The following is an 18,450-nucleotide window of genomic DNA, read 5'->3' as shown; positions in this document are numbered from 1 at the left end:
TTCCACGGGCCGTGTTCCCTCGGTGTGCTGCTATCTTTGCCCTTCCGGCTCGCGCATACGTGCCAGCCTCACGTGCATGCCTGTGTCTTATATGTCTTCCGCTTCATTTCACCCACCCCGCCGCCACCACCTATCTCTTCTACGCCCTGGCTTCGTTCGTTCGTTCGTTCGTCTTTTACTTCCTCCCCCCTTCGTGCTCGAACCCTCTCTTTCTCTCTCTCTCTCTCTCTCTCTCTCTTTCTTTCTCTGTTTAGCTTCATCCCTATACTATACTCGTTTAGTCTAGGTTCCATCAACATCCCCGCGAACAAGTCACGCTTACAACGACGATTCGTAAGGGAATGGACAAGCTAGCTACACACTCACCTGTGAGAGTCCAAGGTAAATCGAGACGGTCTCGGATATGTACAGGAACCGTCCATCAGCGGCGACCGCCATCGCGAACCCGTCCAACGACTGAAACGGAAAATATGAGTGCAATCGCTCTTCAGCCTCTTTCTATCTCCTTTTTCTTTCGTTTGCCCTTTCACTTATTTTCTTTTTTCTACCGGTACCAACGTGGTATCCCGGTTATCTCGCGATCACTGCCAGCCCCCTTCTGTCATCTCCTGGGATACCGGCGTCCGAATCTTTGTCGCAATTTTCGCTTACGATTATTTCGTTAGTATCTCTTTTCCATTTTAATTTTGTCACATTACTCGTTACTCCAGACCGCGGATTTTTACGCGATCATAAGAATTTCCAGGGTGCAGAAATACACATAACGATTCACATAACGTACCAAGATACGTAAAATATCCAGAGGCAAGAAAAAATATTTATATACAAGCGAAACAAATCTTCGATTCGATGAAAATCTATGAAAATACGAACTCGTATGAAAATCCGCAGTTGATTAAGTCGAGTAAATAATTTACGGTAACTTTATTATTCACAGGATATTGAAAGGGGTTGGAAGTAATTTTCCGAGCTTCGTTTTCACTATTTTTTCTATACTGAAACGGTGAACAAATTTCTTTCGAACAAACGATTTCTTCAAAGCCGTTTCGAAACCGATTGCTTTGCATCGATGTAAGATTTGTTATTATTAGAGGTATTTTTTAACTTCGATGCGTGCTTCGAATGCAAGGAAAAATGCAGAATTACGCTTACTTGAAGTATGTGGGTACCCTGATGTACATCGAAGTGCTCCATCGTAGCGGATGCTGATGACCTCACACGATTCGCACCTGGAATCAGAAACATTCGCGGCGTGTACGTGGATTCTGCGTTATTGAACGCGATGATGAATGTCCGAGTTTCCATTTGAATCGGCACGGTTCAAAGCAATTTAGCATTCCTCTGTTTTTCCTACAGTCAAGTTTAGACGCTTCCGTAAAGAATATGACGGATCCATAGTGATCGTGTAACGATATGTATGTTAAAGATAAATTTGTATTCGACAGCTAGCATCAAATTGCATATTGCCGTGCATATAGCCAACGATGAATAATAATGAACAAACGGAACTCGATAAATCAACATTCCGCGGTGGTTTCTCTCGATCATCAATTTCTGACATAAATCTCGTTTAAAAAAGAAGATCACGGTTTATAATAAACAATTGTCTCACTCGGAACATTCTACGAAGATTCTATTATTCTAGAGCTTCTTTAACGACTCTAGAATATCACGAATCCCGCCAATACAATTAACTTCCACGATCTTTTCTACAGTTTTTTATAGTTCAGTTTGACAAACTCTCCGTCACTGATTATTTTCCTTCGTGTAAATTAGAGATTTGTTCCTTTCGGGATTAAGAAATTCTCCGAGCAAACGAAAAGCTCAACCCTAGAACTAACAGCAACTAAACCTATTAAATTTCCAGTATAATAAATTACGAGTTATTTGTTTTCGCCATTCCGGTATTTCTACCGTTAAACACGGCGGAGCATGGAAATTTCCATATTATGTTAATCTCGTGCCCAAAGCACTGTGATTCTAACCACCCAAAATCTCTTTCAACATCCCCAACGTAGAATCCCAGTGGACGGGTCAGCAAAGAGTTAATAAAGACGTTTGCTCGATCGAATTGATTGACGTGCACCGAACCTACGCTACCTCCACTTTATTCCGACCATTGTGACTCACTGCCGAGTTCAACCCCCGAAGATAGCATCCTAACCACGCGGTGACCCCTTTGCGTCTTCTTCTCTCCCCTCGTTTAACAAACAAGACGTTCCTGCTTCTTGCCCGTAATAATAAACTCCACCCACGCTCTCGGGGACGTCGTAATGAAAGACTTAGAAGACTCGATCAAACTCGACGCGAACCGCTTAATCTGTTAAGCTCCACGGAGCAGGAACGAGTCGAAGTGGCTGGCTAACTGGTCGAATTGATCAGCGTCTGGCTTTCGCTATCCGGTCGACAAGTTCGTTCTGATATTTCGGACCCGGATCCCCGAATAATCCAACCGGACTTTCGCCCATCCGACCAACGCGTTTCCTACAGCCACGACAACCGTTCGTTTCGTTTCGTTTCGACGACGATTCGTGAATACCGATTAAACTTTTACCGATCGAGGTCCCTTTCGCGCAGGATCGTTCATTGTACGTTCGTTTACACGGAATAGTGGAGCTGGTAATTCTTTGAGAGGTTCGATCGCTTGATGAGAAGCGAATGGATCGTTGCAGCGAAACGTTGTTGTGCGATCGATAGTTGGTTCGTCGATGAAAAAAATAGAGCGGATTTTTATCGTAGTTTTAAATATAGAGTGTAATTAAACAGAGAATTTTAATTCTTGACCGATTGATGCTTTTGGAGTTTTGTTATTTCAAATTGAATTATATGTTATATATTGTGTTGTAACAATACACGTAAAAATTACTTTTCCAATTAAACTGTATGTAGAATATGTAAAATACAAAATAAAATTACGTAATGTAATCTTCAAACAGGTTGCAATTATTTATGATTCGTCGAGACGAAGCGAAAGAATATTTTCCAATTGTGAAGTTACCTATTAAAGTAGATTATTATTTTGGTTAAAAGGAGCTGTATAAAATATAGAAGCTGTAAATAATAATCGTACCATAAATACGACGTTAGATGGAGAAAACTTAATTTAGACCTGTAGTGGAAGCTACCTGGCCGTCATAATATTTTGACAAGTATCTAAGGGAACGTTCTGCTCGTCTGTCCGGTGGCTCGCAGATATTTCCTTGGGGATGATGGAAAAATATCCGTGCTGCCGGCGTGATCAATTTAGCAAAGATCGAGCTTGGTAATAGGTTATTTTTTCGCGACGAGTGTTGAACGAATAATGTGCAGATCGACGTTTGTTATTACAGAAATTCTGTTCCTTCGGTACAAGGCCTGACGAAGTGGAGGATAAGAGAATTTCCATGTAATACGGTTTATGAGAACAAAAAAACACGGGAAAGCTGAACAGGATTGAAAGATAAGGAACGTAAAAGAATCAATTTAAAACTGCATCAGACACTCTGTACTATCTGAACACCGTAAAACGCACGCTGTTTGGAATGCACTCCGCCAATTTAGATTGCTTTGCCAACTTCTGGGTGCTTTTACGGGAAACGATGGACTCGTTTCAAGTTTGTTAAGTGAAATTACCATCCACAGGTTTTCTCTTGTTTCCGTATTATCGCTCAAAATTGCCGGAGACATCGAATTTTGAAGTAAAGTACGAAAAAGCAGTTTCACATTATCCCGAGTAACTTTGCATCGAGGCAATGAAAGAAATCCTACAATTGTCCAGACGTTTTCATAAAATTACCATTAATTTCTACAAAAACAGATTTCCCATCGTTCCAGTTCAACGACGAATCTTCGACAACGAACGTCCAATCTCTAAAACTAAACTCTCTTCGATTTTCTGAATCAATCTCGCGTTTCAAGCTCGCGTTTGCTGGAAAACGTAGCTTCGCGCATCGAAACCAGCCTTTTCACCTTCGAGCGATACACGAAAAGGAAAAAGAGGGACTAACCTGACGATAAAAAGATAAAAAAACAACCGAAGCAAAAATAAAACCAAGACTACACCCTCGGAAGAGGAAGACGCGATAGGCAGAGAAGAAAGAAAATAAATCAACCGACGTGTCTGGAAATCTTTAACGCATTTTACTTCGTTAAGTCGAGAGGTCTCTTGTTCCAGTTGTGGCAGTGACATGCGGCGAGGGTGAACCGGCCGCGGTGGATTTAGTTTGACGAGGAGCTGTGGCTGCGATGTGCGGACGGTGCCTAACTCAATTTCGTTAGTTTAGTTACATTGGCGGTTGGTAACGCGAGGCCCATGCAGGGGTTGCCGTGATTAGATTTCCATGTAGGTAGTGGTGCAGCTACCTAAGCCTTTATACGTACCGCTTTACATGTACGCGCAGACAGCCTCTGTCCCACCCTCTCTCCTTCCTTTCGTCTCTGTCTTTCCACGACCACACGACAAATATTAACTCAACTCAAAGCCATCAGCCCTTCGATTCACGAAAGTAACGCCGATGAATAAGCGAATTCTCTCGACGACCTTATTTCCTGTGTTCTGCCTCGTTGCAGCGTGCATTCTTTCGAGTAGGTGGAACCTTCCGGAGAACCGAGGGCGCGCGTAACGAGTAGACGACAGGGTTGATAGAAAGGGGATGCATGTTTTTGTGGAAGATCGTGGATTACGATCGACGACCAGGTTTCTTGGGGGAGAATTGTGGAATTGGACGATTGTTAGGCCGATCGAAAGGGAAAGGGGTGAATTGATGGAATATTAGACTAGTTGTTATCGTTGGTTATTGTTTCTTTCAAAAACGTATCCTTTGAAGAAATTGGAAAGGATTAAATAAGATATACGTTTATATAATTGTCTAGATGTTTCATTAACCTGCTGATTTATAATATTAGTGTGAGTCACACTTGTGGTAAGTTACGTTCGTAACAGGGCTCAGGTTGATCTCTAACTTCAATCTCTATTCGTCTTAGATCGAAAATTAAATTCCAATTACGTATAATATATATCAGATAAATGATCGAACTTCATCCCTTGTTCCTACTACGTTCTTTACGTAAAACACACAATAAATTTCTCGAATCTATCAAGTATCAGAAAACGATCCTGATAAATTTCTTTGTGTTCGAAGCCTGCTTGACCCATGCAACTTCACTGACAGGGATGAACAACGGTCCTTTAGCATTTCAATGTTTCTCGAACCAAGGCGAAGAGATGTCCACGGCTTTCCTATTTCCGTTAAATGAACCACGAAAATGAAGAAGGCCAATGGCGATGGTATCGCTCGATTATACCCGACAATTCTCTATTACTATGTATCTGCGAATCTTGTGCCGGTTGCTTGGTCACTCTCCAGTTATAAACGATATCGCGAGGTTCGATCTATTGCCGGTTCGCTTGCGCGAATTCTTAAGAAGACCTTTGTCCGGTTAATTCGATACCGGTGTACCGTGAATTTCCATCGAAATTCAACGCTCTAACCCTCACCCCTTTATCGCGATCGACCAACGATACCGCTCGATTCGAGCAACGCGATACCATTGCAATTAATTTGCGACGATGCGAAGCCAAGATTCCCCCATTTCTCTGATTAGACGCGTAAATTTTAGGGAAAATTGTTCTATTCGTTTGTTCGCGATCTTATTTTACAGACGAACAATTGCGCGACGTTGACTCTTTAGGTAAAAATTCTGCCTCGATTCTCTGAGAAGATAATTCTTTTATCCATCGAACGATCGATCTTTAAGATAACGTATCTGCATTTTCGATTCGTCGTCTTAACGATTGACTGATTTTGCAACGAGTTTCACTTTCTCCCGTGCTTTCACCCCGAAAGACACGTTTTGCCGCGCGACTACACGCTCGTCGATCTTCAACAGCGAAACGACTCCCCTACCGGGGTTAAATACTGATCCATCAACAGATATCACCAGCAGATACACTTTCTAATAAGCGGGGGTTCCAATCATCCGTGTTGTTTCCACTTCGAAGCTACGATAGCTCTTTCACCAAAGAGGGTTGAGAGAATATCTCTTTTCTCTGACAGAACGACCGCGTTCTTCCTGTTCGTTGAACAGTCGATAATATTTAATCAAACGTTGGTTTCGTGACGTGAATTTTCAACTATTTATCATATGATATCATAAATATAATTTATCATGTATGGTCAATAAAATACTCAAATTATAATATCTACTGGTTATTTAACGAGTTTAGTTTTCATCTCTTTAGTAGCGTCGATGTAAGTACGAATCTGCATGAACATCCGCAGTCCAACAATAGCATTTAGCGTAATAATTCGTTAGCAAGTTACATCCATTGGATTTGTCTTTCTCGCGTTGATATTTTTCTAATATCGACGATTATGAACAATAGGTGCGGTATCAATAGGTTTAATAAAGAGGTCCTTACCTTTGCCAGATTTATTTGGCGGTGGCCCATCCCGATTCCATGGCGGGTCTCCGTGACCCGAGAACTCCCGAAGTTTGAGGTACGAGATGGTTAGCCTTATTATAGAGGCTTTGTCCAACTGGGAGGTAATAGCCGCCGGTAATGGCAGCATTTTCGCTAACTCGTAGAACTCGAAGTTCTCCTTCCCCCTTCGAGACCTGGCAGCGTCTCTGCTTTTTTCCTTGCGCAGCTCGAGGATGCTGTAACAGACAGAAAAGAGAAACGGGAGAAGGTTAGACGAGCAGGAATATCGTGGCACGGATAAATCAAATTCTTTTTGCTTCCTTCGTCTTTTTTCTCTCGCAACTTCGATCATGTCAAAATGTTCCCTTTCATACGACGTAGAACGGAAGGGATCGATTTTAATTTCGTAACGAGATATTCGCGACAGTCGCCGAGCATGGTTCATCGTTAGATGAATTTTATTTTCCAAATATTTCGATGTTTAACGAAGTATATTTGCGTTGTTCGGAATATTTAACTAATTGTTTGAAAAAATATAGGAAATGTATCGCGCAATATGTAAAGCTTCTAAAATAATTTATCAATTTCATTCGACATTAATAAGTTACACTTTTATAAATTTGATACCAAAGTGTCGGCGACAGGTTCGTATTTATGTAACTATTTTACATTTTACTTTCATGGTGGTTTTACTCTCTTGTTTAATAAAACATCTTTCCGTTTATTCAGCTTTCGTTTTCTTTTATAGCTGATCAACGATGCCATAAGATTCGCTATATTCCATACAATGTTGGCGCGGATGTTTTTACAAGTTTACGACAAATCGAAGCGCGTGTAACCGTTCACGCATCCAGAATAGAAAGAATGTCCGATTCCTGTCCGAAATTCAATTACATATTTGCCGATATCATAAGGTATTCGTTTCGCGTAGTCCTTCCGCAAGGACTCTCGTACTTGATATGCTGACAACGAATTAACCATCTCTATTGGAATCGCGTTACAGCTATTGACCTAGAGTGCGTAGTACCCCAGGGTGACTGTTTCTTTAACGATCCATTACGGTCATACGTTGGAAATCTGGACTTAGTTCGAAAGATAATTAATTATATTCTAATAAATTATAGTATGATCGTCTAAGAATCATAATGGTTTAAGTCACTTCACACACGTTAATCATAAAATAACGTTAATCTCTACGTCCATTACGTAGTACCAGGTTTAAAACGTACCATGAAAAGGGACAAAGTTACGACTGAATTAACGATGAAGCTAAAGCAATCATAGAAAGATCGAAATACGAGATCGTGAATTTAAACACTTCAAAGTTTCCATTCGTGCCACTACCACGTTCTGCTCGATTTTAATCGAACTCGCGAAATAACGTTCGTCAACCCTTTCGCAAAACTACCCCATTCTTCCTCCGCTAGAATTAAAAGGCATGCACATGTCGATTTATCGAATCGTGCGGACGAAACGTCCTATATTAGCTAATTTTAAACGAAACAACTAATCGAACTAATACCGTGGACGATGTATCGACAATTTGCAGACGGATAGGCGAGTATAGGCGTGGCGGCGCGAGCGGCTACGATCGTAGAGCAAACGCGCGGCAAAGGCGGCCACCCGCTCGGCCAGCATACATTATTCAAACGCTATCATGCCTGTGTTTGCTGACATGCCAGCCGAATGTATCTGGGTGAATGTCGACGTAACATTAACCACGCCCCGTGGACGGCCCCTCGATTCCGGTTTTGCATTTAAACATTAAACGCTGACCAATGGGAACGTAATCCGCATTATTCGAAACCCGTTCCTCCCTCTACTCGTCACAGTCATTAACCTTTTGTTAACCAGGGAGCAATCGGTCCCCATGTTCCCGGACGATCCACTCGTTCTATCCAAATGTTCGATTATCGTGGACCTACGCCTATGATGACCAGCGACGTATATTTTCGCGCGGTAGTGAAAAAGGGTGAAAATAAGTTCCGGTCCAACGGGCGTGAAATTATGGCCGAAACGAGAAATTATTGCTCGGGTTCGTCCATTTGATCGCGGCTTTTGGAATTTTTATAGCGTTTTAACCTGTTCAGGGATGGATCTTCTTCAGGCAAGATAGTGACATCTTTTTCTTCTTTTTTGCTATATTTTTATTTTATATTATACGTTCGACGAACAATTGATACCGATGATTAGAATCGTGGTTAATAACGTGGTAGAAATTACATGAAAGACTTGTATCGTATATTTTGATATTGAAGAGTTGTCGCAGCTAAATTATAGATTCATAATTTTATGAGGTGCTGGGGCGGTTAAATGAATTAAACATGGGGCGTTAATCCAGTTCCAGCCTTGAATGATCTTTAACAAACACCTTGACACACATAAAACTGAATATTTTCACGCGTATTATCAATTTCTATTACGTAATCGATCGGGTCTATACAAACTCCCGGAATTCCATGTGCATTGATTCAAAAAACGTCTCAAAAATTTGGAACAACCTAAATCTGTGTCGTGTACGTTTCCATGAAATTTTTGACGAGACGTAAGACGATTTCTCTCCAAATTAAACGGCCCTTAATTGCAAACATTCTCAACTCGCGAAAGAAACGAATATCACCAAGATTTATCCCTGGCGATTAACGAAAAACGCGGCATCGACAGTTTGAAAAAAAAAAGAAAAAAGGAAGAAAACTCGCAGCAATTAAACGCGCCATTTAGCCAGGGTGGAAGGGTTACGAACAAGATGGGATTTTTATTAGGCTGCTATCGCGCTTAACGGCTGTAAAACGAGGATCCCATGGTCGCCCCTTTTCGTTGATCGCGCGAACGCCATCCGGAACACGACGTTGCCTCATTACAATGGTCTCTCCGCGTCGCTGAAAAGTCGTAAAGACTGAAAGAAGGGGGTGGAAAGACCAGGCCGCCATTCGGTCACCGTCTTGTTTCCGCATTTTACAAGCGTCCCGCTACTTTCCATCGTCTCTCCGCACCCCCGAGACAAACGCGGCAAGAAGCTCCTTCTATTCTTGCTCCCACAGGGACAATCACCGGCACCATCCCCATTTTCTTTTCTCTGTCTTAGCGTTCGGTCGTAGCACGCGACGGATGAGAACACGAATTCGAAAACACGGTCGCGGTAGAAATTTCATTTGCCAACGATGCCACCGACGCAATTCTTTCTGCCCGTTAGAGGAACCTCCATTGGTAATTTAAAGTTTCACCGGGGGGTGGAAGTTTCTTTTCGACGTTCTTTCGAGAATGCGGCTGTAATTTGTAGTTGGAGCATCGAAGGATTGGGCTCGGTAAAGTACGGCGAAATGACAGTTAAAGAGCGTTAAAGTGGTTCTTTATGCGAGAACCGATTGGATTTGTTTGGATTGGCTGAAAGGAGGTGGTTGATTTTTACCGGTGGTTTGCGGTCGCGTAGAGAAGAATTGTGAAAGCTCGTGGAGGCTGGGATCGAGTTACGCAATTTGCGATCGTTGGCGTCGAGAGGAAGATAGAGAAAACGGAGAAGATGCGTGCTTTTCAATTTCGTGCAGTTGATTATTGAGTTATCAGTTGAATGTGCTTCCGGATGCTTGTTCGATTATTGTTCGCGTCTATGTAGCGGAATAATATAGCGAAATGATACAATACAATTTTAGGGTTTCGATGAATTTTTAACGAGATCGACGTTTGGCCAGCATTTTAACGCGAATACGTGGGCGAGTGGTGCGCCGTATCATTCGTTAATGCGGAATCCCATCGTTTTACCGTTGAAGCAGCCTGTCGGACGAGCAATAAGCGAACGCAAAATTTTTTTACCGCTCGTATCGGTTCAAGGGTTCCGTTGGAATTTGGGATAGGAACACGGTCGCGCGCACTGACTTTTTACGACGGCGAATGCAGAAACGAGCGTGCTACGTGCATCGCATACGGGACCGTATGCAACGATGCTTACTAAAATGCGGGCACTCTGTCGTGAGTTACGTCAAACAGTCGCTCCTCCACGGATCTGATCGCTTTCTTTTTGAATTTCCACCTGAGAAAAAATCGTTCACCTATGTTTTCCACGTGTAAATTTCGACGAATGTCTCCGGTCGAATAAATGCTTCCGATTTTTACTCTTACTTTCGACGAAATTTTAGTTACGCTTATAGACGTTGAATTGCGCGAGTATCTATTTATCGAGAGAATTTTGGTGTCTTCTCGTTCGTAAAACGATAATTCTAGATCAATGAAAGGATCGTGAACGTTTTCTGAAATACTAGACACGTTAATGACAAACACGAAGAAATCACATTAACGATATCGTGTCTTAATCTACGACACAAAATTCTTGAATGGAAGAGATGAATTGTCGTGGGTCTATAAATAAAAATATAGGGTACTTTTCCGTCGTTTCTAGGTGAAACCGCTATAATATATCATCGGACGTTTGTATCGTAGACGGCTGCACGCGTTGCATAGCAATCGTGTAGTAGTCGCATAGTAATTGTACGCCTAATTGCGTATAGAGGAGAAATTCCGTATAATTTTAATAAGCAATTGGAAAGTGGAAATGAGAAAGGCTGGTAGTCCTATGCGGGCTATTTCTTTTTTCTTCGTTGTCGAATCTCTAACGGTTTTAGGGAACAAAAGAACGGTCGAACTGAAACGATAGCGTTAAAAGTACCATAATATTCGTACGATATAACGATAAAATAAATTGGCAAGTGAAATTTGTTAAAAAACTTTCACGGTACGTCTATTGGATCTTTGAGCAGTCTCTTAATGCTTTCGATAAAACATTATTTTTGATAAATGTTTCTATTCGTCATGCAAATCGCGATATCAATTGCGATGCGTTTGTTGCTGTTCGTGAGAATGCCGCGTCAGTGTTAACCGTGAATCATCTTTGAAAACTGCGTACTTATTTTATTTGAAACTCATTTTAAACGTAGTTTATTTCTAACACCTTGCAAGGCAAGACTGTTGCCTGCATTCGAATTGCAAAAAAATCTGCAGCCTTAATCGCTGTTCGTTGTATGTTAATGCAACGAAATGAACGATACCTTTTCAGAACGAGACGCCTCAGGCTTTGATCGATACCTACATACCGAGAAAACATAAACGGAAAAATATTTTTCTCCTTCCATCTAGGATCTTACATTCCTTCGAGTTGCAATCGACATTGAAATTTAACGCGGAACATATTAGAATCGAAGATTAAACTAAATTCAAGTAATAATCTGTTATTTATCTTATCGACTTGTAAAACATCTTCGCAATCTTATATCAAAGTGTGTGATCAACTCTGGAAAAAATCAAACGCTACGCGACAAGTTTAAATTATTAACTAGCTTAGATCTAACTCTTGGAAAAACTATATTATTTGTAGAATGTTCCGATATAACACTTTCCCTAAAACAACGTGACTGTTATAAAAGATCAATAACCTTTCAAAATCCGAGATATCAAAACCCACTGCTCGCTATCGCGTATTTTTATCCTATCCCATTCTAAGTTAGTCCGGGATCAAGAATTAACTTCGATATTATCAGGAAGAATTCCGCTGAAATTCCGAGAATCAAAGAGGTCGAAGAACACGAATAACGCTGCCAACGTGGAAGAGGAATTCCGACGCGATCGTCGAAGAGCTTGGTCACGGAACGCGGGCCAAAGTGCGATTAGAGGCGGCTTCCGCTGCTGATTGTGCAAAGATAAAGGAAAGGGAGGCGCGAAGGATGGGTGGCTAAGGTTGCTGCGTCCGTTTTTCCCCAGAGGTATTCCCTAGAAGCTGGCCAGCCTCGAACGAGAAGCACCGACGTGTCTGCAGAAGTGCGAAAATAAAATTACGCGGAACTTTCGGTCAAATTTGTTGAAATTGGGCGGCAGACTGGTCGAACGGGCCAAGGCAAGGGCTCCTCGCGGTTCCCATGGGACACGGGATAGAACGCTGGCGTGTTTCACCCCCGTGAGCCACGGCATAGCTATATCCGTAGCCATATCGTTGAAGGGTGGCAAACGCGCCTTGGACACATAAGGATCCTCGTGTTCTCGGCCGTGCTAAGTGCCGGCCATCAATAATTCAGCAGAGGATCCTGACGAGGTTATCGAGACGATCCTTTCGATCGAGGTGCCGCGCCGTTGGATTTTTCATCCGCCGATTTCTAGTTGCCCTAGAATTATTGATGATAGCCTCGAGAAGGTGGGGGCTAATTCTTCTTAATCCCGACGTTCTCCTTCGGTCTGCATAAACCGAAATGGATGTCGCATCTCCATAGATATTATTTAAACATCTACGTTCGAGTATTTTGCCTTTGGAACGGTTAAAAATATTCGCTATATAACGAGATTAAACATAAACGGGTGCTTGCATATGCATTTCACAGCTAACGTAGGCGACAGTTGCGAGTACGCTTGCTTTAAGTAGAATAGGGCATCTTTGGTCAGACGCCAAATATGCGAAAACTGAATGGCTTATGGAAGTTTGACGCACCGAAGAATCATTCGTTTGATCGAATGTCGATAGTATGTTAAACCATTGTACGTTTCTGTAGTACGTCGATGATCGTTCTATCTAATAAAATTTCAAGAATCAACGAAGCTTATTCTAGCAGAAACGCGATTACCATTTGTGAAGATCGTTCGATCTCGAATCTAGAATATTTATACATTCGTCGATATCACTCCGAGTGATCGTTTTGCCTAACGAAATTTTCAGAATCTACGAAACTACGACGTGTCCTATTACAGATGAATCTGTTATCCGTGAAAAGCGTTTCGCCTCAAATCTAACAAATTTATCCACCAAACTCACTCTCGACGATTTTTCTTCTCGATAGAGTTTCAAAAGCCAATAAAACTAAAGCGCAGAATGATTCCATACGTAATAATTTCAATTTTATTTTATTCACGGGTTTGTGCCCTTTACGTGTTCAAAATAACACTGATGTTGAGAATAATACTAAATACCAAAGTTTAGACAAGTGTACGCACAAACATATTATACATATAGTCTATTCGTTATAATTAAATCATATTCAATGAGATTTTCGTACATAGCAGCAGAGAATCGAAGAATAAGTCTACTTGGATCGCGTATTTATTCGCAGCACTACAAATTCTGGCATCCGTATCGGTGTGGCCGAATCTCGACCTAGAAGCCGGCGTATAAAACAAGGGCACGTGCTTGGTGAAATGGAAATGCACATTTGAAGTTAACCGAGCCTAACAAACGAAGGCTATTGGTTTTATTATTTATAGTATCGTGCAGCAAGAAAACGGGGAAAAGAGCGAGCAATTAGCAAGCATCGAGGGAATTATGATGGCCGGGCGCGGTAGGCCGACTACTCGGGCTAATTCAATTAAACAATTCATTTGCCGGTCCGAAGCACCACCTGAGGGCACGTCCCATTCCCGTCGACGCTTCTCTCCGCGTCCGCGTCCGTGTATTCCGGTCCAAGTGTGCGCCGATATGGAGGAGCGAACGTGAGCTGGAGAAGGACCAAACCTCCCTACCAGTTCCCGTGGGAGTCGTAGCCTCGCGCTACAATACAATGCTCCTAATGTTACGGCTCCAGTTTCGACATAATTTTCTTTCGCGGCCCTTTTGGCTATCGGATGCCCGGCCTTTTGTACCACTTCGACAAAGAAAATGTCATTTCCGGTGGCCGGCTCGATAACGAGGGAAAATTCGCAGGTCTCCAACGTTGCTGTGAACGTTAGCCGTTTCTTACGCTCCCAGGAACCTTTGATACATCGTCTTGTTGATAGACGAAATCTTTTTAATCGAAAGATTCCCGCGTTGTTTCCGAACAGAGAACTGTATAATCGTATTTGCACTAAATTAACGTTTGAATATTTAGCAGCAAATGGTGGGAAATAATCCAATCGTATCGCTACGTGCGATGCAGACTACATCCACAGTTCTGGAATCTTATCAAACTGAAAGAGAACGCCATTCTAGAACGCGGTCTAAAGCACGCAAAGCCATGCGCAACGTTTGCAAAGCATCCTTTAGCCGCTTCTAACGTATCTACCTGGCAAAATCAGCGACGAGCCGAATTCGAGCCTATTCGAGTGAAACGTGGACGCAAAAGGGCCCGCTGTTGGAAAAATATTTCGTCCACGGCTTGGCGGTGTCTCAATGAAACCCCATCCAGCATGGACACGAAGAAAACGAGCGAGTCGCGGCGAGTGGTGGAAAAAGAGATGGTGGAAGCAAGGAGGAGGGAAAAAGAGACAATACGATAACCACTAAATTATCCCAGCACATCCGGCGATGTAAATCACGAGGTAGTCGCGCGCATCAGCGTACGCTGCACCGACTAGGGGAAAGGAGGAGAAGAAATGAAAAAAAAAGAAGAAAAAGAAAAGAAAAAAGAATTAGGAAAAGGAGAAACAAACGGAGATGAAGAAAGAAATCGGGAAGACGGTATGAAAGACAGAAAAAGCGTGGACCTCCGAGGTATACGCGTATAAAGGCACGTATATAGAGAGGTACACGCGTATATAGACACAGGGAAGAGGGAAACGGAGGGAAAAGGAGACAGAGAGAGGCCGGATAGAGAGACAGAGGGAAGTTGGTTCTTGATGACGCGCAGATAAGGGAGGGCTTAAAGTCTACGTGATGTGGTTCCCGATGCGTCCGGGCGGAGGTCGAGCCTGAGAACTTTCGGTAAACGTACTCGGAGACTCGGACGAAACGTAGCTTCTCCCTCTGCCGGAAGAACCCCTTTTGCATTTTCGATAGTGGCCACGTTACGACCCGACACACGCTCGATATACTTGATCGTGCTCCCCGGTACTGACCTCCGAAAACTAGACGCCGAGGTGACGCGCTTGATTCATCCCCTTTCACTCGGGACATCTATCGGTCTTTGGGGTTGTTACTTGCGGGTTTTTGCTACATGCGTTGATTCCACCGATGGTGGTGTCTTGAATTCTCGAACGAGACACGACAGTGAATGAGCAAGAGGGAAACTCTGAATCGCGGTTCAGCTGTAATTTTAGGGATCTTTTTAAATGTTCAAAGTCTTTCTTTAAAGACGTTTTTCGTCCCGAATTTCGGAGCCAGGGATAAGAGTAAATGATTGTAAGAAAATTTGAATATGCAGTCGAGTTGTAAGAATCGTAAGAATTCTTGTTTCGAGTAATTTTATGTTACGTCAACGATTTCAACGCGTGAAATCTGGCGTAAATTTAGAAACGATTCAAAGTGCCGTACTGCATACGAAAAAAAATCCTGTTTGACTTCCTGTCTCGAATAATCATCGACAGTTTGACGCATGAGGAAAGCTGGAGTCTAGTCTCCTAGGGGTCTCACGTTCACAACTTGCATCCGGACATTCTCATGTCCCTACTTCCGGGAACGTGAGGCCCGTAACGGCAACACCCTCGCCAAACTCAGGCAGAACTTGCGGTCACTGCTCTTTGTCCTAGTATGCTTTTATTTGATACCGATAAGCATGTCGGTAAGATGTTATCTTGAGATCGAGCAATATTTGAAAAATAGCAGAATGAAATATTAGATAGCTGCGTTTAACGAAAAAGCACAAGGAAACATACTATACAATGATTAATCGTAATTATACACCGAGCATTCTGGAAACGTCGAGTATGAAAGTGAAACGTGACTGTACGTAGTCAGACGAAATATTAAGCTTGATATTATCAATCTAGTCATTAACTCGCTGAGCTATAATTATAGCAACATATTACTCGAAAATTTCTGTCATCCACTTATTCCATTAGTCGAATAACAACTTTTAACTTATCGTTTCTATCTATCTTTAATTTAGTCGGACAATTCCAATCCTATTCTACTTTCAATATACCTACCACGTAAATTTTCCCACAATATTTTCCATAAATTATTCAATTATTCCCGTTAGACGAACGCTGTGGAATTCTTATAAAACACAACTAAGGAAGATTGGATCAAACACTACAACTGGTCAAATTTGTAATTTTAATTACTCTGCGAACAATCATAAAATTCAATCAATGAAGCCAACTGATACAGTTATTAATAAGCTGTTACAGTGGTTGACATGACTGTAAACGATCAACCGAACGATCAAGCAAAGAGTTGAAATAAACCGATCTTCTAGATTCCAAACAGATCTTCAAGAATTCTCCTTATGTAGAACTGAAATTGTCAACAACTTCTCCAAACGTGACTGATGCTACCTTCCAAACGAACAGTTTGAAAGAAATTCAACCGTATGTATCTGCGTCAAGCACAAAAATCAAAAATCAAACGAAAGCTCGTCGGAGCTGCAACCTCGGTTCCAATCAACCACCGTCGGTTTCTCGGCATCTCAAGGACCGATCCTGCGATTCGTCCTGCATTAAGGCACTTTCATCCCTCCTATGGCTACCACGGTATGTCTAACTATGAGCGCAATAACGGGGCTGAAGTCGAGAGTGGTGATCGGATCCGTAGAACGAACAGCGAGGAATAATGGAAAGAGGGCGGGGTTGAAAATACGAAGGTAGTGTTGACGGCTCCCCGGGATGCCCCGTCAGCATCAGCGTTCCTCTCTAATCGTATCGGGTTTACTGCCGTGGCGTGACGTACTCATCTGTACCATCGGTTTACCAGCCTTCAGCCCTCTGTACCCACCAACGCCACCCATCACAATTCCTATTATCCACTCGCTGTGACAGAGCTCTCTTGGGACCAGCTACCGGCGACGCTATTTCACCGAGGGATCCGACGAATTCTTCTTCGGCAGCGTAGATACCTGACCGACCACCCTGTCCACTTTGACGAGGATGCGTCAAAATAGAGACTCCTCGTCTGCTTTCGACGTCCAAGTGATTCAACGGTTTACGGAGTAAAACTAATCCGAATCGAAGCGGTAGAATCGTAAAAACTCGAGCGAGAAGCGAGATACAGAGATTTTCGTTTGAAAGATGATTGTTTAAGGGACGGTTTTTGGAAGATTGGAAGTTTCGTCGTAGAAAGTATCCGATCGCCTCTAATCTAGGTAGAATTTTGCCAAGCGTTGTTTCTCAGCGACAACGCTGTTTTACTACGATCATTATCGACAGTGTGTCCTCCATGGATATTATAGCGGTCTTGATATATCGTTCGCTATACGGTTTGGTATAAGATTCGATAGTCATATATTCAATAGAACAGATGTTCGCATTTTATGGACGAAGAACGAGTTCGTGTCTTTTGTGTTCTATCGATGCGGATGAAGAAAGAATCCAGACAAACGAAGAACGTAATTTTTCAAAATTCCAGACCAGGAAGAAACGGATGAATAACGGGATGAATGGAAATACCGTATCAATCATTATTCAGTCTTAAATGGATTCAAGCTGAGAAAAACAATTAAACGCATATACAGCGAGCGAGGTTTGTAGTTCGTTAAAATTCTACAAATGAACGAGCCTTTCGGGAAACTAGGCGCAAACGGAAACGGCTTTTTTCCGCTTGTCAGAGGTTGAATTATTAGGTTGATAATAGCAGCGCGGAAAGAACACAAGGGGAACGATATTACCCTATAAAATCATATCTCGACCGGCAAAAAACTCGGGTGGATGATATTTTCGGCCACTTTACAGGCTCGTAAAGCTTCATTACAATCGTTCGTACGCACGAAACATAATCGAGATCTTCTCTTTTGCCAAGCTGAAATTCGCGCTATTCGCTATATGAAAGAGAAAAAGGAATAAAAGAAATAAACAGGAGCAGAGGATTCTCTTTACCGTTTGATTTTAATTAATCATCGCCATTCCTTTAATAGCTCGTGACCTGTAATTTACGGATATTTGAACATCGTGTTTCACAGTGCAAAAGAATGTCGAGGAAGCAAGGAACACGTTATTTCCACGCGTAAAAGATATCATTACGCCATTTATACGGAGATCGTGCCAATTATCAGGGAAAAAGAATGGCTGGTCCTGCTCCTAATAACTGGCCAATTACGTAACTGCGTTTGTATCGGTAATCGTGCGCTACTTTTATATATTGCCGAAATTGTTAACCCTCGTAACACGACCACTTTCCTTCCGGATCCTCGTTGAATTTTATTTTTGTCTTCTTTTTTTGGGGGGGCGGG

The 18,450-nt window shown here is 42.3% G+C and overlaps 1 protein-coding gene across 13 annotated transcripts in view; it reads right to left on the bottom strand.

Moving 5' to 3' along the window:
- LOC117151124 (protein trachealess-like) overlaps positions 1–18,450 on the bottom strand; it is a 141,144-nt gene that overhangs the window by 6,880 nt on the left and 115,814 nt on the right. For 12 of the 13 annotated variants that reach the window (XM_033323808.1, XM_033323809.1, XM_033323811.1 and 9 more), the window contains 3 exons: positions 6,401–6,639; positions 1,153–1,229; positions 367–456 (listed from right to left, as the gene is read on the bottom strand). In XM_033323808.1, coding sequence (XP_033179699.1) covers positions 367–456; positions 1,153–1,229; positions 6,401–6,639 — 406 coding nt within the window. Of the gene's footprint in view, positions 1–366; positions 457–1,152; positions 1,230–4,359; positions 5,890–6,400; positions 6,640–18,450 lie in introns of those variants that run through there. The other variant, XM_033323820.1, reaches the window with a different exon arrangement.

This window comes from Bombus impatiens, unplaced genomic scaffold, assembly GCF_000188095.3.
Source record: "Bombus impatiens unplaced genomic scaffold, BIMP_2.2 scf_1275, whole genome shotgun sequence".
NCBI classification, from domain to species: Eukaryota; Metazoa; Arthropoda; class Insecta; order Hymenoptera; family Apidae; genus Bombus; species Bombus impatiens.
This window is presented reverse-complemented; position numbering and strand designations above follow the sequence as displayed.